The 23,761-nt window shown below is 40.7% G+C and overlaps 1 protein-coding gene across 8 annotated transcripts; it reads left to right on the top strand.

The window, feature by feature from the left end:
- Nucleotides 1-1,275: 1,275 nt before the first annotated feature.
- Nucleotides 1,276-19,339, top strand: exoc7 (exocyst complex component 7). Of its 8 annotated transcripts, XM_035533402.1 has the most exons (22): nucleotides 1,276-1,459; nucleotides 1,659-1,785; nucleotides 1,904-1,969; nucleotides 3,365-3,549; nucleotides 3,652-3,757; nucleotides 4,124-4,340; nucleotides 4,802-4,969; nucleotides 5,271-5,282; nucleotides 7,146-7,235; nucleotides 8,558-8,703; nucleotides 8,900-9,052; nucleotides 9,487-9,585; nucleotides 9,875-9,937; nucleotides 10,100-10,166; nucleotides 12,480-12,518; nucleotides 14,371-14,436; nucleotides 14,828-14,948; nucleotides 15,677-15,772; nucleotides 15,978-16,041; nucleotides 16,486-16,527; nucleotides 16,798-16,931; nucleotides 17,026-19,339. In XM_035533402.1, exons 3-22 carry the CDS (start codon nucleotides 1,967-1,969, stop codon nucleotides 17,126-17,128), a joined length of 1,974 nt encoding a protein of 657 aa, XP_035389295.1. In that variant the 5' UTR covers nucleotides 1,276-1,459; nucleotides 1,659-1,785; nucleotides 1,904-1,966; the 3' UTR covers nucleotides 17,129-19,339. The 8 variants fall into 8 exon arrangements, with proteins under 8 accessions (XP_035389295.1, XP_035389290.1, XP_035389291.1 ...); XM_035533397.1 differs by lacking the exon at nucleotides 1,659-1,785; XM_035533398.1 differs by lacking the exons at nucleotides 1,659-1,785; nucleotides 5,271-5,282.
- Nucleotides 19,340-23,761: the final 4,422 nt, after the last annotated feature.

Genomic DNA, 23,761 nt, shown 5'->3' with positions numbered 1-23,761 from the left:
AAAACATGAGAATTTTTTTTTATCTTTCCCTCAGAGCCTCCCTTTGGTGTCCCAGTTGATATGAAGAGCATACCTTCTTCAAAGCAGAATCAAGACAAATGTGTATAGCCACAGGAATGAAAATCATAGTATAGGTCTGAGCTCTAGCCTTGAAATCAGCTGTACTAGAAAATATATGTCAGGGTCTTGGAGACAGACTGTAGGGCAAACCATGTTTTAATGAAACTGGAGGAGCACATTCCATTGTGTTTTCCTGTAAAGAGAAGACCAGTTTGACCATCAGTATGAAGTATCCAAAAATTCAGTTTTTGGTGTTCACATGATGAGTAAACTTAATCTTGATGAGTAATGATGAGTAAATCTAAACAGTTCATATACAGCACAAAATGTTCAATATCTTTCGGTGAGCCTTTATAAATAACATCAATATATAAATATATCAAATACATCAATATATCAAATGATATTCTTTAAAATATATATTGTTATTGAAAACACTTGTCTTTCAACTAACCCAAATATGCAATAACATACTAAGTAAATACTAAGTAAAAAACATACTAATTACATACTAAGTAAGTTCTCAAAGATAAATAATTGTGAGCACCAATTCAGCCATATCAATAATGTATTTGATAGGAAGGCAGATCATCTTCAACATCATGTTGACCACCATATGGCCACCATATATGGGAGGCTGACGCTGAGCTATCTTCTAAGGGTTATAAAACATTTCAGTTGCAGAGTCCTAAAAACCTTTCAAGGGAACACCTTTATTTAAAAGGCTTACTTCATTATATCAAGCTGTTAATTATCCCTTTATTTCTTCTGGGTAAATAAAATTATGCAGAGAATATTATCTCAAGATAATAATTACCATAGAAAATACACATATACATACACACAATGTGCTCTGCAAAGGGTTGATATCTTCACAGACAGTGCGTACACCTTTAACATGGTTCATTACTATGGTTCTGTGTGGAAATATATAGCAGACCCTTTCCTAAAGAATACTCAGATTTACTTGATTTCCCTTCCCAGATGAAAGTTGAGTGTTCCTGAAATCATCAGCCTTTTTTTTTTTGGGTGGGGGGTGGACGGACGGACGGACGCTGAAATAATGATTATGCTTTCAATAACAGTTGGTTTACCTTCAGTTGAAAATATATCGAATCCAGTACGTGTCCAACCGTGTAGAACGGCACACTTTTATTTTGTAATGGACAGCCATTTTGGTAGGCGCTTAACATTGCTTTTTTCACTAGCTGACTAGCTATAGTTTTCGGTGTAATGGTAATGCAAGGCTAGCTATATAGACTACTATCTGCCCTAGGGAGATTGTTCTGGTATTATCTGTTTAATTGATCGAAATTATACATATCAGAATTCCTTAGGAATGATCCCAATCGAGGATGCGTCCGCGAGGAAGCGGGAGATAGAAGAGAAGTTGAAACAGGTCGGTTTAGTTGGAAAAAGCACAGGCTTAGGGTAACCTAATGTCACGGGAAATCCTGCGACTGATCTGACGTTCCAATTATATATCTACAGACACATATATGACCTAAGCTTTCTTGAAGTAATAATTGTAGTTGCTTCATTACGTTAAGATTCATTATCGCAGTTAAGCTGTCATTGTACTTGTGTGTGTTTTTTAGTGTACAGGCCTCGTCATATACTCGAAAACCGAGAGTATGATGAGGTCAACAACGAAAACAGCCTATTCACAATACAAACGTAGCTATTCTGCTTCAATGTACACACGGGCTTGAGGCTACGTTGCAGGTTCTTTTTTTCCTGTCAGCAACGTTATATATATATATATATATATATATATATATATATATATATATATATATATATATATATATATATATAAACTTTAATCATTTTGTTTTGAAAGGAACAGGAAACACTGTCGTTTATTCGTGAGAATTTGGAAAAGAGTGATCAGCTTACTAAAGGAATGGTAAGTAATGATTCTTTTTTTCTTTCTCTCTCTCTCTCTCTCTCTGTGTGTGTGTGTGTGTGTGTGTGTGTGTGTGTGTGTGTGTGTGTGTGTGGTGGGGCGGGGCGGGGCGGGGCAGAGCAGCTGTGAGTAAGAAAAAAACCACAAGAACAGTCAAACATATTCTCTCGGTGGTCATTTTATCCACCACCTACTCTGTATTTGTATCTAATATGCTACAATAGCTTTTACAGTCACATTCAAATCTACATGCAAAGCAATATCATTACATATAAGCATATTATTAAATCCGGTTTTATTTTGTGTCATACATATTAAAAGCTGCTAGCTACACAGGCTATTAAAATGTATCTGCCATTAGGAGAGGGCAATGCGAGAAAGATCATCATCCCCCGAAGGGCAGGGCAGTGTGACTGAGAGTACACTGTGTTGCTCAGGAGGATAAATGTCTGGCTGCTGTTCTAGGGAACTGGCTCTTTCATCTGGTGGTCAGGCGACACATTTGCCACCTGGAATTCTCTGATTCTAGGGCTGGCGTAGTTGTCACTTTCTGCATTCACAGTATTATCCCCTGTGTTCTCCTGTTGAATTGTTCATACACATATCCTTTACAACCATTAGATACTTTACCCACTTAAAAAGCCTTGTATTAGGCATATCACTAAGATGTCTATAACTGGAGGAAGCAGGTCAGTTTGGTTTATACTAGCCATATTCATAATTGTGTGCCTAAACACTACTTTAAAATTTATTTCCAAATCTAAAAGCTATGTTCATCTTTAAAGAACTTAAAAACAGATACAATTGCATTCAGCTGATGGATTCTATTTTCTGAATGCAATAATGGTGATGAAACTGTATGAATTTCAGCTTACAGTTTACTCTAAAAGGTATTGCAGTATATTAAATACAGCTATGGAGTTTTGATCTTATGAACATGTATTCTTGTTTACTTATTAAAAGGTTGCCGTATCTTTTGAGAAAACAAAATAAATGTTACATCCCACACTACCACTTTTAATTAGTAAATAACTTAAAATCTTTAAAGTGATGTTATAATTAGAGGATCATGAACTGGACAAAACTACATTATTGGGATTACATTGCTGCCTTTGGTGTTTGTGACATACCATGCAACATAACAAATATAACATATTGGTGAACCCTTAATCTCTCATTGTTATAAGCCATGAGCTATGGTTAATACTAACCTTAATTTCAACAGAACACTGACTAACAATTTCAGAAATTTTCACCTGAAAAATATCAGATTTCTCAGATGTTTTGATTATTTAATATTTTTGCAGTATCAGTTTTGCAAAGACCAATATTGTGATAATTGTAAACAATATATTATTCAGCCCTGATAATTCACATGCTTTTGCTGTCTGCCAGGTCTCTATCCTGTCTTCGTTTGAAAGTCGTCTCATGGCGCTGGAAAACTCCATAATCCCAGTGCACAAACAGACAGAAAACCTGCAGCGTCTTCAGGAGAACGTTGACAAAACACTATTCTGCCTGGATCATGTCATCAGCTACTACCATGTTGCCAAGGATACTGACAAGATCATCAGGGAGGGGTTAGTGCGTTATCTTAATGAGCCGCTGTGGTTATCAGAGACTTCAGTTTCAGTGCACGCATCAACTACAGATTTTAAGAAGTGCTAATGTGTTTGTTGCAGCCCCAGTGGTCGCCTAGATGAGTATCTGGCCTGCATTGCAAAGATACAGAAAGCTGTGGAATACTTTCAGGACAACAATCCAGACAGCCCAGAGCTAAACACAGTGGTACGATAGCTCTGGTCCTTTGTTCCCTCTTCCCTTCCCTCTCTCCCCTCTAGTTACTGTAGGAGGTCCGTGTCTGCAGCAGTGATGTGCTGGCAGTGGGTTTGGGGTAGACTGGCTGGGTGTGTTATTGATTGATTGATTGATTGATTGTCTACCACATATGTAAATATATTCTTATCCAGAGCGACTTAAAATTCCATTCATGTTATAGAGGTAAGGTGAAGGCAATGTTGGGAGTTATTGGTATACTACACAGGGGATTGAGCCCCAGTCTCCCCTAGAAGAGAGAGCATTGTTCCCCACTACTACGACCACCCACGGGTGTGATGGTGAGGAAGGTAATCCCTTACTGGCTCTGACTTTCAGAAAGTACGTTTTGAAAAAGGCAAGGAACAGCTGGAGGCAGAGTTTCGCGCTCTGCTGACGCGTTACAGTAAACCAGTCCCACCCATTCTCATCCTGGACGCAATTGGTGGAGACGAGGAGCTTGAGGGGGAGGTCACTCTGGAGCACCTACCTGAGGCTGTGTTGCAGGACCTTATCTGCATCTCCACATGGCTAGTGGAGTATGGACGCAACCAGGGTACACATGCCCACACATTAATACAAATGTGAACCACAAAGACTTGACATCCTCATCATCTTTTTCCAGTAAACCTTTAAATTGTATTTTCAGGGAAACACATTTAAACAAATTATAATTTTGCAAGTACACTGATATCATAAATAGTCAGATAACATTTAAGTTAATAAACACATAAAAATAGTGCAAGCTCAAATGCTTTATACCACAAGTTTAGCCTGATATTCCAGTTGGAATTTCATATATTAAATAATCCATGGTTACCTTCTGTGAATCTCATCAGTGCATTATATAAATTCAAGCATCAATAATGTTTGTTATTAAGGCCATGCTTCAAACTCGTCCCTGCAGGCTAACCTTACCCTTTACATTCAGATTCCCATCACCAGCTCTGCTTAATCAATCATTTGCATTCTTGTGCGTGCATGTGTGCGTGCGTGCGCATGAATGTGTGTCTGCAGACTTTATGAACGTGTATTTCCAGATCCGCTCAAATCAGCTAGATCGCTCCATTAAGGGCCTTAAGGAGCATTTCCGTAAGAACAGTGCTTCCTCCGTTCTGCCCTATTCTCCTGCTGTTCAAACCAAACGCAAGGATACGCCAACCAAGAAAGCTCCTAAAAGACCAGGTCAGTGACCTTTAATCCTGCGTGTGAGGGGACTGAGCCATGGTTTTAAGTACCTGACTTTAAGGTGTGCTGGGTTCAGGGTATGGACATGCTGGGGTCAGTGTTGACAATCATTGTGTTGCATCATATGAGTTTCACTCAGGTCTTTCTTTCTAAACACCGGTTTCATTGCTCTAAATTCTCTTAGAGACCCAGTGGAATCGGACACACTGCTCTGTGTGTCCTGTAACTCTGAATAATGTTCTTTCTCTCTCTCTCTTTTCTCTTCTGCCTTTCGTTCATTTCTTTGAAATAATGGCAGTTTACATCCCAGGTAATGTGTCAGCTTTATTAATGTGCTCTAGCCAGTGCTTGCTTTATCTAAGTCACAATCCAACTGACAGAGAGCTAGCACTACAAAAGCAGAACCCCATCATAGAATCAGGGTTCCACCAGCAGAGGTCCATCATCATAACAGATTTTCATCCATAGAACTACATCCTCAGGCATGGTACCTCCAGCAGAACTTGTTGCAGAACCAATAGACAAAGTTCACAGCAGTACCAGGGTTCTACCAACAGAGCTCCATAGCAGAGCCAGGGTTTCATCAGTAGAATGCTTTTGCAGAATCAAGACAAATGATCGAGGTTTGCCAACTGAGCTCAACACAATTCTGTAGCCATTGTAATTGGGGGCAGTGCTAAGGATTCTACCAGCAGCTAGTAGGGCAGGATTTTTCTTCAGGACCAAGGTTGAGCAAGCAGAAATCTACAACAAAACCAGACTAAATAGTAGAGTTCCAGAAGCCAAGAACCAAACTCCTCATCAGAATAATAATGGGGAATATTAATAGTAGCGTTCCATCAATAAACTCCTACCACAGAAGTAGTCAGAATGTGTGTCTTCTAATTTGGTCAGAGTTTTTTCCCCTTATTAATTTAGCTCCTTAGTTTCATTCACGCATGCTTATGAATGGATCTGCAAAGTTACTGCTGCTTTGAAGTTGTGCATTGTGGGTGGGCATGTATGCATGTGTATGCACACAGGTGTGTTGTTTGTGCATGCGTGTGCGTAAGGGTGTGTGTGTGTGTGTGTGTGCGCGTGCATGTGTGTGCAAGTATGTGGGGCATGCCTGCTGCTGTGTCTCAGGTGGTAGCGATGGATTTCCTCCTGCAGAGATTTCCTTCGTTCTAGATTCTCCTAGTGACTTCTGTGGCTTCCACTACTGTCCCATAATGTTGAAAATGCATTGTCTTCATAAGACAATTTGCTGAATGTGCAAGGTCAAACCACACTTGCAGCAATCAGTCTACTCATTTGTACCTGGTTTCCTCACACCTGTGTCTGGAGCAGGAAACCAAGAGGGTCTGAATATATACTTTACAGCAGTGTTTCTTAGTGTTCTCTAGTCCTAAGGCCCTTCTGTTTGCCTTCCTCTAACACAACAGACAGCTTTGAAGTGCTTCATGATATGACAGTAAGGCTATGAGTGTTAAAGCAGGAAAAATGTGAACCTCTGCAGTGGAATAAGACTTCCAGGACTAGCGCTGAGAAACTCTGCTTTAGTGTATGACACCAGTGGAACTCACTCTCGGACTTCGTCAGCAGCTTAGCCAGCTGTCTGTCTGTGTGCTTCAGTCATTTCTGAGCATCATTTTGTTCTAATTTGCATGTGTTTTTTTTTTCATTTTGTACCTAATTGAGATGTGACTGAGGATTTGTTAATAATGACAGTGCCAGCATGTGATGCCCTGTAAATGAATGAGTCATGCTGTGGAATGACCCTTTGCTGTGATAAATTAACCAGTGCATTCTCTCTCCACCCTGTGTGTACAATGCGTTATACCTGTTGTTGGTGTGTGTGTGTGTGTGTGTGTGTGTGTGCGTGCGTGTGTGCGCGCGCGCATGGGTATATGTGTGACTGGGTGCAAGTGGTTGTGTGTCCGCGCGTGGGTGTGTGCACATGTGCACTTGGCAAACAGGGGTTCTGTGTGTAATAGTGGGAGCAGTGGTAATAGGGTCCTCTCACTCTTTGCTTTTTGTGGTTGGCCGGTTTTTGGGGGAAACCATTCTCTAGGCCGCTCTCTTCCTCTGCATGTTCCTCTCTTTCATCTCCCTTCTATTTTTCCTCCTCTCTCTCTCTCTCTTCCACCCCTTCCCTCCCTCTCTCTCTCTGCTGCTGCTCTGTGGGGTGCAGGGACAATCCGTAAGGCTCAGAATCTGCTGAAACAGTACTCTCAGCATGGCCTGGATGGGAAAAAGGCCTCTAACCTCACTCCTCTAGAAGGTAATCTCCTTTTTCGGTGTTTCACTCTCTCTTCCTCTCCCTGTGTTTTTAACTGTTGTTTTTGTTTTGTGTGTTTTGGAAAAACAACAGTCATGACAATCAGAGACTTACAAGTCACAATGGCTTTTGTGTGCAAAGCTGACTATATGCTAAAGAAGGTGTGAGAGTCCTCTCAGGAGAACAGCAGTGTTAGGAGCCAGCTCTGTATTCTCCCTCTAGTTTATATTCACAGGAAGGCTGTTGTGATGTCCCTCTTTTGTAAGTCTCTGATTGCTGGGTTCTCTAACTCAAGACACCACATCACTAACATCCTGCACATACATCCAAACACACACACACACTGCTGTTCCGTTCGGTGGATATATGTGCTGTGCTTCCCTGGTTGAGGGCTTGGTGGGCGGGGCCTGCTTCTTCAACATTAGTGGTGTCACAGGTCATGTGACTTTACCCCTAACCAATTAGGTTTTGATCATGAGACGCGTGGGGTTAAACACCTGACGGAAGCACTGAGTGACAAGCACGGGCCCTCTTCAGGTGAGTTTTTAAGCCCTGCCCAGTACCAACTCTGCCTCAGTGGACTCCGCCCTCCTTATCCCCTTATTGGTCCTTTTAATTTTTTGTACAAGGACCATAAAGGCCTACACCATTGTCTTGTCTCTCTCACTCTTTCTCTCACACCCACACCCAATTCCCTCTATGCTGGATCCAAACCAATATCAGCACAGAGTTGATAAATGGTCTCACAGTGCACAGTGGAATTTACTTTTGTACTCTGCAGAGGACATATCTCACAGTCCTGGATTTACAGTCTGGTCGCAATGTTTCAGTAGTGAATGCTCACCTGTTTTGTTTTGTTTTTTCAGGTAACATAAGAAAGTGAACTGAATAAATATTCATTTTTTCACATCATAAAGCTTGACAATTATCTGTCCATAGTTTCTTCTTCAGGTAAAGAAATCCCAGAAGAATATCTGTGGTGTGTAAACAAGAGAGTAAAAGAATTCTCCATAGGCCTTAAATGTATTATCAGTGTGGGGGAAAATGAGAAGCTGTCGTACCACGGCAGGTTCACACAGAAAACCTCTGCTGATGCAGTCCGCAACTTATTGGACCAAAATACTTTCGCACTGAGGATGTGTATTCTTATTGTAGCCTACTGAGTAATCTGTCTTAAGCAATAACACTGTAATCTGAACACACATTCCCTGATTCCCACTGCTGGAATTGCCTTAAATATGATACAAATATACTTCCTCCATGCAGTAGTGATCATATGGCATCAGTTTGTCCCTTTGATAGCTTTGCGTGTGTGTCTGTCTCAGGGAAGGATGATAATATGGATGTTGAGATCGACTCGTATATTCATTGCATCAGCTCCTTTGTCAAGCTGGCACAGAGCGAGTATACTCTACTGACCGAGATCATTCCAGAACACCATCAGAAAAAGACCTTCGACTCCCTCATTCAGGTCTGCATCAGACACCCCACCTAGCTCTGTGTGCACGCATGTGTGCGTGTGCATAGGAGGATATTTGTGTGTATTACTTACCTACTTTGTGTGTTTGTGTTCATGCATGAGTAAATTACTACATTGTGTTGGAGTGTATTATTGTGTGTTTGCATTACTACATTATTTCTGTTTGTGTAATTTTCTATATCTGCAGGAAGCCTTGGATAATCTGATGCTGGATGGGGACAACATTGTCACATCAGCACGCAAGGCCATCATGAGACATGACTACTCCGCTGTCCTCACCATCTTCCCCATTCTCCGGCATCTCAAGCAAACCAAACCCGACTTTGACTCCACACTGCAGGTGAGAGAAAGGGGAAAGAGAACCAGGAGAGCAGACCTTCCTCAGACCTCCAGACCACTGAGTCGCCTGTCGCAGCTGTCCCACATATCTTATATCCCAGTTTATTCCTCTATTATCATATATATCATATATCCCCTTTATGCCATATATATTACCCTCATATATCATGTATGATCCCCATATACCCCCATATATCATATCCCTCATATATTTCCCATATTTCATATGTCCATGTACCGCCCCCCCCTCCAATATTTCATATCTCTCCTTACTCTTATGCAGTCAGAAAATGTTGTCCCTACTATATATAGGTGAAAGGGGTGGTGCTGGGACTGGCATTGTGGATTCAGTGTTTACTGCTCTACTATGTGGAATGATGTCACATCCCACACTTGTTGATGCCGTGAGATGACATGATACCATGTTTTGTGTAGGGCACAGCTGCCAGCACTAAAAACAAACTGCCAGGTTTGATCACCTCTATGGAGACGACAGGAGCCAAAGCACTGGAGGAGTTTGCGGACAGCATAAAGGTTTGGCCCACATCAAATGACAGGGAGAGAATAAATAGAATCAGTGCAAGAGAATAAGTAGAGGAGAATAAGTTGTGAAATATAATCACAGTAAGGCGTCTTTCACCAGGTATGTTTGCACATCCAAGGAATCACCCATATATACACACATGCGGCAGAAATGTATTGGGGTGTATTTTTTTGAGTGCAGAATACAGCAGTGAGATGAGTAAATGTAGAATTAAAAACCATACTGTAAGGTGGCAGTGCTCTAGAATTCTGGTTTTAACTGGCAGTGGCTCTTCTACAGAATGATCCAGATAAGGAGTACAACATGCCTAAAGATGGCACGGTCCATGAGCTTACCAGCAATGTAAGCGCTTTCATTACTGCCTTTCATTCCTGTTTTGATTCTTTTGTTACTATATTATAGGTCAAACCTTTTGACTTCACAAATGATTTGAAATTCTCTTACAGTCGTGTAATTCACTCTGTCTCTTCCATTTGTTCTTTCATTGGTTCGTTCTTTCTGTAGGCCATCTTGTTCCTGCAGCAGCTTTTAGATTTCCAGGAGACCGCAGGAGCGATGCTGGCATCTCAGGGTAAAACACCCAGACCTGAATCCTTCACACCAAATGCTCACACTTCAAGGAAAAGATCAGATTAAACCCATACTGATTTAATAGCCTACCCAAAACAGCAGGACTTGTTAGTGCATCTATGTTGCAGTCACTGATGTTTCACAAAGTCTTTGAACCTTATTTATCTTATTTATGCAGTTATTTTCAGTCACACACTAATCAAAAAAACTAAAATCTGTTCAAATTAAGACTTCTAAGTCAGTCTGCTTTGAGTGTTTTATCCCACAGTTTAAATGTAGACTAAATGTCAGTGACCGTAAACCAGGCTTTTAGTGTTAAACTCCTACGAAAAGTGCCCTCATGTAGATGAGAACGTACAGCACTTACGCATGCAGTTTGCTACGAATGTCATGTGTCAAACGTCTGGTTTCATAAGATTCTCATCCTAACATTAATATTGACTCTGTGGGCAAAAGCCATTCAGTTGTAGATATAGACTATTCTTCGGGATTCTTCATTTCCTACATCTGTTTGTTTTGGCACATGCTGTCCTCTGGTCTCCACTCCCCTGTCCTGAGTGAATGCTCTTTTGTCTGTCTCCTCCGTGTCTGCGTCTCCTGCGCTGTTCTTTTCACCACCTGTGGTTCAGTTCTGGGTTCCTCCTCCTTGCTCCAGCCTTAGAGTGCTGGTTCATGACCAGCTCTGCCTCATTAATGCCAAACTGTACATTTAAGTAGGAAATGCAATCAGGTCCCAAATCAGAATTATAAGGAAAACAAAAACCATTTAGTTGTTAAGTCACTGCAAGCAGCTTCATGTTTCAGCTATTTGTCTGTCATTCTGCATTTTCTTTTTGCTGTAGGTCAAACACCTTGTGAGGAAATCTGTTTTAATTCCTTGATCCTAGTCTTGGAGTAAATGCCATCCCATTACAGTACACTACAATACACTTTAGCAAGCTGTCCTAAAAGACATCGAAATGTCTTTCATATGAACCTAGCAATAAACAGGGACAGCAGTAAAAATGTACAATAGCACAGGTCACCTCTTTCTTAGGATTGCTATAGGCATAACAGAAACAAATAAAGGTGCTGCTTGAGTGTTTTCTTCTTGTTGTGGATGTGGCTAAAGAGACTGTCACTGCAGCATTAAAGATGAAGGAAGGCTTTTACAGTTTTTTTGGTTTTATTAGTTTTATTTTTACATGTCTAAGATTAACAGCACTGAACGCCTCATTTTAGTAAATGGTTATTTACCATCATTAAATTAGAGGTGAGTTGTTATTGTTTTTGTTTTTTGTTTTTTTTTTAAAGCCCGGTTAATGTGGGTTATTGAGGTAATGTAGGGATAAAGCTTTAAGTGTATATTTATTTTTATTTTTAATCTGATATGGTGTTTGACTTTTGATGTATTCTTGTCGTGGTTATAAAGCTAAGGAGATGTTTAGTTGAAGTTCCCTCAACGCAGCTGGCTGCCTCTTAGCAACTATTCTTGTTTCTTTGCCTGCTACCAGTAAAGAGGAACAGCTAATCTTTGCTTTTCTACCAGTCAGCTTGTATCCCTCTAAAGCTTCAGTGATTTGAGTAGTGATATTGCCTTAGGCTTGAATGCAGCTTGATTAAGACAATGACAAGTAGCAAGAGTTGGCACGACCTCACTGGATCTTTACTTGAGTTTTACTTTGGTGCCACTTTATTATTCACTTTGTCAGTTAAAGCCAAATAAGAATGGAGGTATCTATTGCTAGGAAGCCTATTTAAGCATAAAAAAATGTTTCTTGTCAGTGAATGTGAAATTATGGATAAACTAGATTACATGACCAAACTGCTTTAAAGATGCTCTTCCTTAAGGGTTTGGGTTGGTTTCTGTAAATGGAGCAGTCTGGCTATGGAGATATAGAGCCTTTTACCCAGCATTAACCTCTTCACCTCATCTACTACGCCCTGATACCAGCCTCTCTGCCTGTAGGGTGAGGATGTCCGGCTCCGATCCTGGAGGCCCTAGCACTGCAGGTTCAGTGGTTTCCCTAAGTTACTAAACCTAATTCAACTCCTTAGCTCATTACAAGTCTTGCTGACTTGCAGTGCTGTGGGCCTTGAAAAGATCTGTTAACACACCTCTGCACCTAGGCATTATGTGGCCCCTCCCACTCATCCTAAAGCACCTGCTTTCGCATTGCTCTGTATTTCCATCCCATAATCCTCCGCTCTTGCGCTGCCGAGCTGTGACTGGTTATGCTTGGTCTGCACTAACGACCTTTCTAACCTCTTGCTCTTTGCTTCTTTCTCTCTTTTTCTCTTTCTTTCTCTTTTCTGCTTTGCCTCTGTTCTATAGTACTCGGGGACACTTACAATATTCCTTTAGACCCCCGAGGTAAGCATATGAACAGGGCTGCTCTGTGGTTTCTGTCTCTTTTAAACTGGTTATTCAGTTTTTGTCTCATGTCTAATGGCTGGATGTGTTTTGTAGTCTCAAAATGAAGTCTCTAAAATATGTTCTTTCAGAGAGACTTCACCAGGAAATCAGTCAGGTCTGCCAGTCATATTTTAGTAATAGCAGAAATGGGCAGTCTTGGGCAGAACCTGGTAGTGGGCAGAAGGTGACCCTGGCACTGGTCACACTTATGCAAACTGGAACAGCTGGCTCTCAGTTAGTTGCTCTGCAACAGCAACCACATTATGCACATCTAAGCCAGGCACGTACTGTACAGCTCCAGAATCTGACAACACACGCAGCAGGTTTCTCCCACACCAACAGCAGACTGGGGGACTCTCCCTGTAAAATTAATTGCATGTACCCATAGAAAGGCCATCAACTGAAGTAGTTAAAATTGAACTTGACTTTTGAACTTTAAGTGCAGATGGCTGCACAATGCAGTGCCTCTCGTCAGTTCATCTGTTCACTAGCAGCAGCGGCTCAGGCACACTGTTGCACTCTTGCCTTTGTAATGTGAATGCTGCTTTGGAGTACAGTGGAGAGCCTGCATCGCTGCACACACCCCAGTGGGAACGTTGGCCTATTTCGTTTGTAATGAGTGAGTTATATTGTCTGTACTGTACAGCTCAAAAACATTGATGACGCAAATGTGCATTTTCCACTGTAATGGTACCCCAGAAAATATATTTAGTGGTTGAGGCTGCAGTTTTCTAAAATAACCACTCTCACAAGGCTACATACTGAGGAATACTGAGTAATAATCATACAAACACCCCAGCACTTAGCAATACTACTCATGCACAGTTATATATGCAAACAAGTCCTTCACAAACCTAGCGTAGCATTACAGCTCTCTGCAAAATCACTCTCTTTTTAACAATTATGTACTCTTATTTTGAAGCTTCAAACTGCCAACATTCCCTTGCTGATTTGTTTTCACTTGTTTACATGCTGGGAACTGCTCATTCATGTTTCATTTAAGGTTGTTTGCACCATCATAAATCATTAGATCTTGGCGTTACTTGTGGAGGAAATCTGTACCCATTTAAAATTCCTTCCCTAAAAGGTAGGACAAGAAAAGTAGTGACACTTGCTGGCAATTCAATCACTTCCTTCCAGAATAAATTGCATATCATAGATGGATGGTGGATATGTTTGTGAGCACTAATAGCTTGGCTATTTGAAAAACTAAAAGGTTTCATAGTGGTAAAGCTTAACCTCAATTGGATATCCATACTAGTCTTCATGCTTGTTTTATAAAATTAGTAAATCAGTAAATACAGCCTCATCCATCATAAAAAGGTCTGGCATGATTTTGGTGTGCTTCTACAGTAAAAATGCACATTTCGTTTTAAGAAACGCCAGCATTATATTCTGTGCTAATCTAACAAACATTTTGGCAGCATTACCGAGAAGCCTATGTGATTTTAAAGGGACTCTTTATTTTGCAGTATGGATATATTAAATTAATAGCAGATTCTGTGGCTTGGCAGTACATAGGCAAAAGAAAAGCCCAAAAAAGCCTCTTGGTGGTGGTAAAAGTTCAGTACACCTGTATCACATAATCAAATGACCATCCGCCTCCAGAAAAGGTTAGTGAGCCATTTAGTGAAAATGTAAGCTCAGGGGCAGCGTTGAAACCAATAGCTGTAGACGACATGGCCCTGTATGCCCAGATCCTGGCCTCTCATCTTTGGTGTGTGCTAAAGGAACGTCTGGTACAAAAGAGGGTTGGAGAGAGGTGGGTGTGTGCGCGTGTGTGTGGCTGATTCATTCATTTTCTTTCCAGAGACGAGCTCATCAGCCAGCAGCTACAGTTCTGAGTTCAGCCGTAGACTCCTTAGCACCTACATCTGTAAGAGACGCATGCACTGTTTTAAATTGATTTGCCATTTAAAACAGCACTCCACAACATTGCACTGCCAGTTATAAATACACACTTGCTACTCAATATACCTTGGACCCAACCCAATCTTCAGAACCAACCAGACATCGTTGCTCTAAGCCTGGTCCCAGTACATCTGTTAGGTACTGGCAAAAGGAACAGAGTGCCAAGGAAAAACACTGCTACATGCTGGAAAAACACTGCCATGCCTCACACTCACACATCCAAACCCAACACACATGCAAATAGAGGCACACTTACCAGTACCTCACAAATACACCTGCAGTACCTCAAACTTAAGACATAGAATGGTCTTCGCCGTGTAACATCTTTGGGGGATTGGTTTGCTTTCTTGTTATAGGTAAAGTCCTGGGAAATCTTCAGTTAAATTTGCTGAGCAAATCGAAAGTATATGAGGATCAGGCCTTAAGTGCCATCTTCCTTCATAACAACTACAACTACATCCTTAAGTCTCTGGAAAAGTAAGTTCTTAGTACTGACCAATTGCACTTTACAATTAAGAGCACACCAGTCTCACACCAGTACACAGTAGTTGTAATGAAATGGTAAAATGGTAAATGTAATTAGAAAAATTGTGAATTAGCAACCAGTGGTTTTACATGTTTACCCTGTTTATATGTGTTTCCAAAGACCCTGTGCATGGCAAGCAAACTCAAATAAGCAAATTAAATACAGCTAGAACTACCTTCCAGTAAATGTGCAAATAAATAAGAAATGCAAAATATAAAATGATAATAAGCAATTCAGCATTTAGTAGAATTAACAGATAAATCAGTGATAAAGGAAAAAATATAAAGACATGCAAAAACAAACAATAAAAACTACACCATCAATAACTGGTACTGAAATGGGAAAGAAATGTTCTTTTATCTGCATTTGTAGACTAGTAACAGAAGGTCTCTGACAGATATTTTTGGACCATGAGCTCCTAGCTCTGGAGCATTAAATAAAAGGGCTTCTTCTCTACTTTTCCTGTGCTTAGCTTTTGGAATAATTAGCAAGCCATTACTTGATGATATTAAAGACTGATTAGGAGCCAACTCTGTTAGTCTTTCTGAACTGAACTGTTAAGAGTATTGTAGTTGTGTAGGGGGAGTGTGCGTGCGTGCGTGTGTGTGTGTGAGTGTGTGTGTCAGGCTGATCACGCACACGCACGCACAGTGTGTGACCATTTCAATGTCCTGTTCAGATTCGAGTTGATCCAGTTGGTTGCTGTCACTCAGAAGAAAGCCGAGAGTTCCTACAGAGAACTGATTGAACAGCAGATTCAGACATATCAGCGCAGGTAACACCTGCATTTTGTACTGCACTATAACAGCAGCACCTGTACTTCACCCAGTCTTCCCATAGTCCATGTCCTTCCCAGATTAGTCAGACATCACCCCAAGTGAAATGTTTACTCAGAAACCTGAGTCTGAAAAGAACAGCAGTAAAATTAATAAATTATTGAGAGTTATGTCTTGTGACCTTTGACCCTGGTGTGTCTACAGCTGGCTGAAGGTAACAGACCACCTGACTGAGCGGAACATGCCGGCATTTCAGCCTGGAACTAAGGTGGAAATACACACTCGGACTCTCAAATTCTTCCTCTACAGGCGCTCACATAAACACACGCATGTGTGCACACACACACACAGTCACAGACATCCCAGTAACAGCTTTACCCCTGAATTTCCTATCACACCGAATGAAGGTTTTTCTTCTCTCTAAAATGTTTTATTTAGTTTATTTAATTCTGAATGACACACATTGTTTCATTGACAGATAATAAAACTCTGGTTTGGTCTTGACTGTTAAGAATTGTATAGAATAACTGTTAGGAAATGTAAGCATCTAAAATTGTGTGTGTGTGTGTGTGTGTGTGTGTGTGTGTGTGTGTGTGTGTGTGTGTCATGTAAACAACTTGGCTGTAAAAACTGGCTTTAGGAGTTATTTATTGGCAGGTTATGTCTTAAATGTAAAACAAGATTATTTTTACAATGTTACATTGATTTCCAGCTTAAAGACAAGGAAAGGCAATTGATCAAAGACAAATTCAAGGTAAGTCAAATCCCAGTAAAATCCTTTTCTTTTGAGCATGTATGTGTTGTCAGAAGCCTACAGAGCAACATTATAGCAGTGTGTAACCACAAATATGTTTTAGGCATCACTTTGAGGTGTGTGTGTGTGGGGGGGGGTGTATTTGGGCCTCCCCTTACCCCTTAGTGTTTGTATGTCCCTTGTCATAGTGTGAATGTGTGTGATCAGAAAGGTAGTGTAACTTCCTCTTACTGTGGCTGAGAATGTGTCGTGATGAGGGGCTTCTTGCAGGGCTTTAATGATGGGCTGGAGGAGCTCTGTAAGATCCAGAAGGTTTGGGCCATTCCTGATAAGGAGCAGAGGGACACCATCAGACATGCTCAGAAAAGACTGGTGTCGGAGGCATACAGAGCCTTTCTCCAGCGGTGAGGCAACACACACACATATCGTATATTAAGGATCATGTAGGAAGATGGTATTAATTATTAAGTTTGGATATATATGCGATGTTTCTCACAGGTATGCAAACATTGCATTCACCAAGAATCCAGAAAAGTACCACAAATACACACCTGAGCAAGTAGAGGAGATGATTGAGAAGCTGTTTGACACCTCTGCCTGAACCACGCCCACAACACACGCAGACATGTTGCTGTGTCCAATCTGAATTTCTGCTTCCTGCCCCAAACTCCCGTTTTGTATAAAATAATTTGTAAATACCTCTAATATGGATTTAAAGTTTAGAGTATAATAATAAAAAGAACCATGGCGCTTCTTTTTGCAATGATTACTAATGATCTCATAACTTCATGTCTCAAGTTCATCTCGTCTTAAACCTCCAGCCCTCAAGAGAAAGCAGAGACCCACCTGAACACTCTTCTATTGTAGAATGAACTTTCACTATTCATCTGTGCAACACTGTCTCTTGCTGTCTTCTGAAATAGACTTCTTGAAAAGGCAGTTGAATAATTCCTAGGCTCTTCAGAAGCACTCGATTGATCACTAATCTGGCTTTTATTTATACACCAACTAACCAGCCAAGCCATTAAAACCACTGACAGGTAAAGTGAAAAACATCTTGTTACAGTGGTGCATATCAAGAGGTAGGACACTCTGATGGCTAGATGATTCAGTCTGAGCATATCTAAAACAGCAGGTCTTGTGGGGAGTTCTCCATATATCGTAGTTAGTACTTACCAGAAGTGGTCCAAGAAAGAATCATTGTGTGTGGGGATTGAAGGCTGGCCCATCTGGCTGATCCCACATAGTGCATAGCTGCAGATTATCAGTGCCCATGTTGACCCCTGACTACCACTGAAAGCACATGACCATCAGAACTGGACCATGGTGCAATGGAAGAAGATGGTCTGGTCACTTAAAAGGGGAAGAGATGTGCTATGGGATGAAAACCTAGAATCCTGGCATTCATGAGGATGACCTGTGCCACCTATTTAAACATTGTTACGGACCAAGTATGTCTCTTCATGGCAACATTATCACCTAATGGCAGTGGTCTCTTTCAGCAGGATAATATGCCCTGCTTACTACAAAAATTGTTCAGCAATGGTTTGAGGAACATGACAGAGTCCATGGTGTTGACTAATTCCCCAGATCTCATTTCGATCAAGCAGATAGCAGATACTTCAGTACACCTTCGGAGATCTTGTGGAGTCTATATTTTGATAGGTCAGAGCTGTTTTAGTACCATGAGGGGAATCTACGCAATGTAAGGCAGGTGGTTTAATGTTCATTTTACTTTTAAACTACAAGTAGTAAAAGTGGTCAGCTAGCATGGATGGTTTTGGCTTACATTTTGGCCTTCCGTTGGCTGTTCCTAGGATTGTGCATGTCTGAACTGAGATTGATGTCATTCCTGGGATCCATTTGAGCCACTCCTTTATCTTGGAGGTCACAGCCCCTAGACCCCCTATCTCCAGTAAGACCATTTTACCACAGGACCCTTGGAACATTTTTAAAAGCAAACAAAAATATCAGAGCCTATAGGGAAATACTGTAATAACCCTGTTCGTCCACCCTGTTCGTATGGGTTGTTCAGTGATGTTGAGTACCAGGGAAAAACTGAATCTCTGGTCTGGTTTTGGGTTGAGAGAAAAAGTTGGCAGACCACATATCTTTCTCACCCCTCCACCAATCAGGACACACACTGCAGTAAATAAGTGTTTAGTCCAGTGGAGGGAAGCAGAAAAAACAACACTCTCGCATTCACAAAGGCTGGACTGGTGCTCACTCTGATCTGATGGAGAGGTAAGATGATCCCTTAAGATAACATGTAAGAACTTTCATCTTAAAATTACCTCTGTTTGGCTCTATTTAGGAGAATGTTTATGCTGAGAAAAGCAAAATACAATTTTTGGAGTCAAATGCCAACTCAAGTTTCTTTATATTGGCTTTAAAATGAAAAGAATGAGAACAAATGCATTAATTTAGTTGTAATTCAGGAGTAATGATTAGGATAAGAGAGAGTGTCTTCCTGCTACAGGTTGAGATTTTACAGGTACAGTAACATGTTGGTGTTAATCTGTGTGTCCCTGCTGCTGGTGACATCCACACACTGTACAGTGGTGATCAGAATCCTATTAGAGCCCTGCTCAAGCTGTTCTAATGCATATGTTAAATTACACTAAAATTCAACCTAGCCTCTTTGCTTCTTGAGGTTATATATAGCTATGATTATTTGCTTGTCAGTGTGTATGATTCCATGTGTTTGTATATAGTTGTGGTTGTGTGATTCTACTTTGTTCTATGTGGTGGTGCTCTATATCTGTGATTTTGCATTTCCATAATTTGTTTTAAATAAATGTATTAGAAAGCATTATTGTGGTACCATTGTGCAGACATGCTTTTTAAGATTTGTTTTTGCTTTTTAAATGAGATGCAGGTTTCCTTTTGAACTTTGTGTGTGGTCCCATTGTGTCTGGGTAGATCGGTTTCTGTCGGAAAGCACCCGTTATGCTTCTGTCTTGTGAGATGGGTACAACTGTAGATGACTCAGGGGTCTGTTATGTTGGGAACAGCCAGCACTAGAGAGGCACTGTGTCATAGACCTGGAGCTTGTGGAAATATCTGTATTGGGATTCAATAAACAAGCATGTATTTTGAGTACAGAGTAGGACTCTAGGTCTGCGACAACACAACGACTGCAGGCAAATCTAACACACACACACAGCACATTGTCCACTGGCTTTTGCAGAGTAGGTGTCAATGATACTGCTTACGCACACATAAACATCACAAGATGCTAAAGCACACTGCACAAACATACACACGCACTTATCACATACTACTCACACACTGCTCACACAGAAAGCAGTGCAGTTTTGGACAAGGAGGTCTGGTCAGTGGGTGTTGTGTTGGTTATTCTGTTTGAAATTGACCTTTTCACTGATCCTAAATGGTCCATACAACATTCCATACTGCCACAGAGAACCTGGTAAGGATCAAATATACATATAAATACATCAAATAGGTATCTCTCTGCACTATATGAACATTTTCTTTGTTCTTTTGTGTGTGTGTGTGTGTGTGTGTGTGTGTGTGTGTGTGTGTGTGTGTGTGTGTGTGTGTGTGTGTGTGTGTGTGTGAAAAATAAAAGTATATTCACCATGACCTTTTCTATGTCCATAAGCCCTCTCCAGCCCTGTGCTGCCTTTCCTCAGAGATCCAGGCTCAGGTGAGTTCGGCTCAGAGATGATCCTAGGCCTGTTGTTAAGGCTGGGTTGTCTTTAGAGGGAGTGTGAATAAAGAAAAGACTACCATCCTGATCTTGGAGAGACTGCCCAACAGGGATAGTGTCAATGCACCAGGATTGAATTAGTATTCAAAAACTACTGAAGGCCTTTATTAAGTGAATCAGATGTGTTGTATTGGGGATGAAAAATCTGCAAGGTAGATATCCCATAGCCAGCCATCTTCAGAAGGATTTGAGGTAGTATTTAAGTACTTTATACCACATGGTCAACTTTTTTCCAACACAGCAGCAATCAAGAACAATTAACTCTTGTTCAGCTGTGCTGGGTTCTGGGATGTAGCAAAAATGCTTTTATGTCTGGGGGTTCTAAAGTAAACAATTGGTGCACAATGACCAAAAACATAGAATCAAGAGAGAACAGAGAGAAAACTTTAACATCCAAATTCCAAATTAACACCTGTTGCTTTATCACTGAGGGTTCCTTCCGATTTGATGTACACTTAATAATATACCCGAACGTCCCTTAACATGGGATACAAATTATGACAGTGTTTGACCAGTGGACGATTTCTAGCATGGACCCATTAGTGTATGTATTGTTAGTGAAATTTAGAGTTATTAAATTGTGCTGTTGCTCTTGCTTTTTGAGATTTGCATTATAGAAGTCCAACTGGGCAGTAGTTAGAGAGTGGGCAGGTCTTTAAGTACAGTTGAGCACCACTGGATGGCAGCGGTGTTCTGGGAGAGTTCTGCCTAGTTTGTGTGTGTGTGTGTGTGTGTGTTTAGCATTGCTGCATATAATCAGGCTGGAAGGTCTCTGTGCAATGGAGTCGAGCTCAGTGAGAACAGTGTTTCTCCCTCCTTATTTCTCACTTCCTGATAAACATCCTGCAGGATCGCCAGCTATGGGAAAGAGCAACATGGTACAATGTACAATTACATCACGTGTAACATGAATATTTTTCTCCACCATTTCCTCCTCATGTTCTTAAACAAATCTGGGTTTCCAGGTTTTCAAGATTATGGTACAAATGTTTAAGTGCTGTGGATTTGTGGTAAGTTTAACTAAATTGTTTGTGTGTGTGTTATGGTAAAATATCTCGGCGACGGCAACGTCAACTTGCTACCACAGGATGTGTGCTCAAGGAAAAATTACTATGGCAACATGATCACAGATAACAACATGTGCACGAGTTCCAGACTGGAGCAACGATGTATGCAAGGTGTGAAAGTTTGAACCTTCTCTTATTTCATCCAGTAACAGAACATTTGTGGATCCCAACCCAGTACTTGTACACACAGACAATCCACATGTTTGCTCTGTGAGATCCCAATACTCCTGAACCAAGCTATGCAGAACAGCTAGGAGATGTGGGAGAGCAATGACAAGTCAATACTTTCATGTGATTTTACATCTAACATGGAAAGAATAATTGCACTGGAATGCGTTTTTTTCCTAATGTAATAGGCAGTTCATTATCTTGTTTTTTTATACTAGCTATTCTTTTGACAAAATGTATCTGATTTCCTCTGAATTATAATTTTATATCTACACTTCTATTTATGTTTATATACAGAACCATCTAGATCTATCTAAAAGAAAGACTTTTTATGCTGAATTAAGTTTTTTGTTTAATAACTTGTGTGTGTGTGCGGGTTTGATTTATGTAGGGGGACTCTGGTGGCCAACTGCTATGTAACGTGGATGTACGAGCTTTTCTGTTTGTTGCGGTGAGTTGGGGAGAAGGATGTTCCAGAGAGTTCCACCCTGGCATTTACACCTGACGTCATGAAGTATAACCACTACATCCTGCCGAAAACCAGCCTGGTGCCACGAACAGTAAACTCACAATAACTGCAGGAGTGGCCCCCCTGGCTGGGTTCCTCTTTCTTAGCTTCTCCCATCTTTCTGCTTATTTGTAGGCCTGGTCTTCCCTGCACAGCACTGTGCTAATGCAGGGACATCTTGGTGATTTAATGAGCATCATTGCAGCTCTATTGCAGAATCTGTTTGAGTTGGTATGTCGACAGCAGCGCTGAAAAATTCTGACATCTCTCTTCAGTTTTGGATTATGCAGTTCTTCCTGAGTATGGTATTTTTTATATTTATGGTGAGTTTTCTAACAGAGTCCAAACAAAATAAGTAGTGTTCAACTCTTACTATTAATTGTATTAATGTGCACTTTTTGAAAGAAAGTGTATCTACATTAAAATTCACATGCTTTCTTGTATTTTCATGTTTTTATATTAACCCTTTAGTTACAGCAACTACTGCCAACCACCACTGCTACTCTCAATCAACAGACACAGATTCACTCACGCTACCCTTCACTTTAAAACCAGTCTGTTACACACTTTTGTAGCATGTGTGGTGTGCGCTGTGCGCTGTGGTAGAGTGTCATATAGGAGCCTTTCCTGTGCACTTTCTCGCTCTCTTGTTCCTTGTAGATAATGGAACAGATGGCCAAGATAAGCATTCAAGATACTGTATGTTTCAAATGCAGATGGTAATAATGATAAGAAATCTCCACTGAACACACAGAATATTCCTTCTTGCCTGTTGCTTATACTGTTTGAAATTCTGTCAAAGTATCTGCAGACTTTAAACAGCATAGTGCACTCTGCTTCTGCAAAATTCTTGTTAAGGTCGATCTGGAAAGTGAAGCATAGTGACTTTCAAGCTCTCTCTAGCCGCGATTTACTTCCAGAGAAAAATGCTGGGTCTTTCCCTCGGAAATAACTGATTTCAAATAAAGCTTAATATATCTCTCTGATCCGGTATCTGTGATTTCCCTGCTCAAAGGCATGACTCTTCAGTTAATTACCAGGATTAATGACCATCTTAGAGCAGGAAAATCAACAGCCTGTGCTGGCTTTCAGGCATCCTGAACCAGAGCTGGGCTGTACTTGACCAGAAACTGCTGCTGTGACTAATTCAGTGTTTTACTGACTTTCATTCCATTACAACTCATGGACAAGCTGGTTAATGGATTGTATAGACTTTTAACACATGCCAATTCATCTGCATAATTAGAAGTACAAGATGGACTTATTTCAGTGCATTGCTCTACTTATTTGAAATAAGACGTTTTATATTTTTCTACTTGAAAGAAGCATGATGGTGGAATCAACTATGAAGTTAAGCATGTGTGTGCATGTGTGTTATTTTTGTTTTGGCAGCTGTGCCACATTGTAGTGTAATATGCTAAGTAAAGGAACTGATTTCATAAACACTGTACCTTTCACAATTATATTGTTAGCATACTGAAAACCTCTTTTTATGTTTTCTTTTATATGTCTGACCACTAGATGGAAGTGTATGATCAAGAATAGAGTTAAACGTCTCGTTGTAATTGCTCTATATCTGAATGAAAAGTATGGGGAGATCTCCAAACCTCACTTATTAAGCTTGTTAGGTTCAGCCTCTCTTACTGGGTTCATGCTTAGTTTTGAAGATACAGACGGAGAAAATCGCAGTATAGCCAAGCAATTATAATTCAATAACACAGGAAGGTTTTGCACATTTGGATAAAGCTGTGTATCTTG

This window comes from Electrophorus electricus, chromosome 14 (genome assembly GCF_013358815.1).
Source record: "Electrophorus electricus isolate fEleEle1 chromosome 14, fEleEle1.pri, whole genome shotgun sequence".
NCBI classification, from domain to species: Eukaryota; Metazoa; Chordata; class Actinopteri; order Gymnotiformes; family Gymnotidae; genus Electrophorus; species Electrophorus electricus.
The sequence above is the reverse complement of the archived record's forward strand: the minus strand, read 5'-3'. Positions and strand labels throughout refer to the sequence as shown.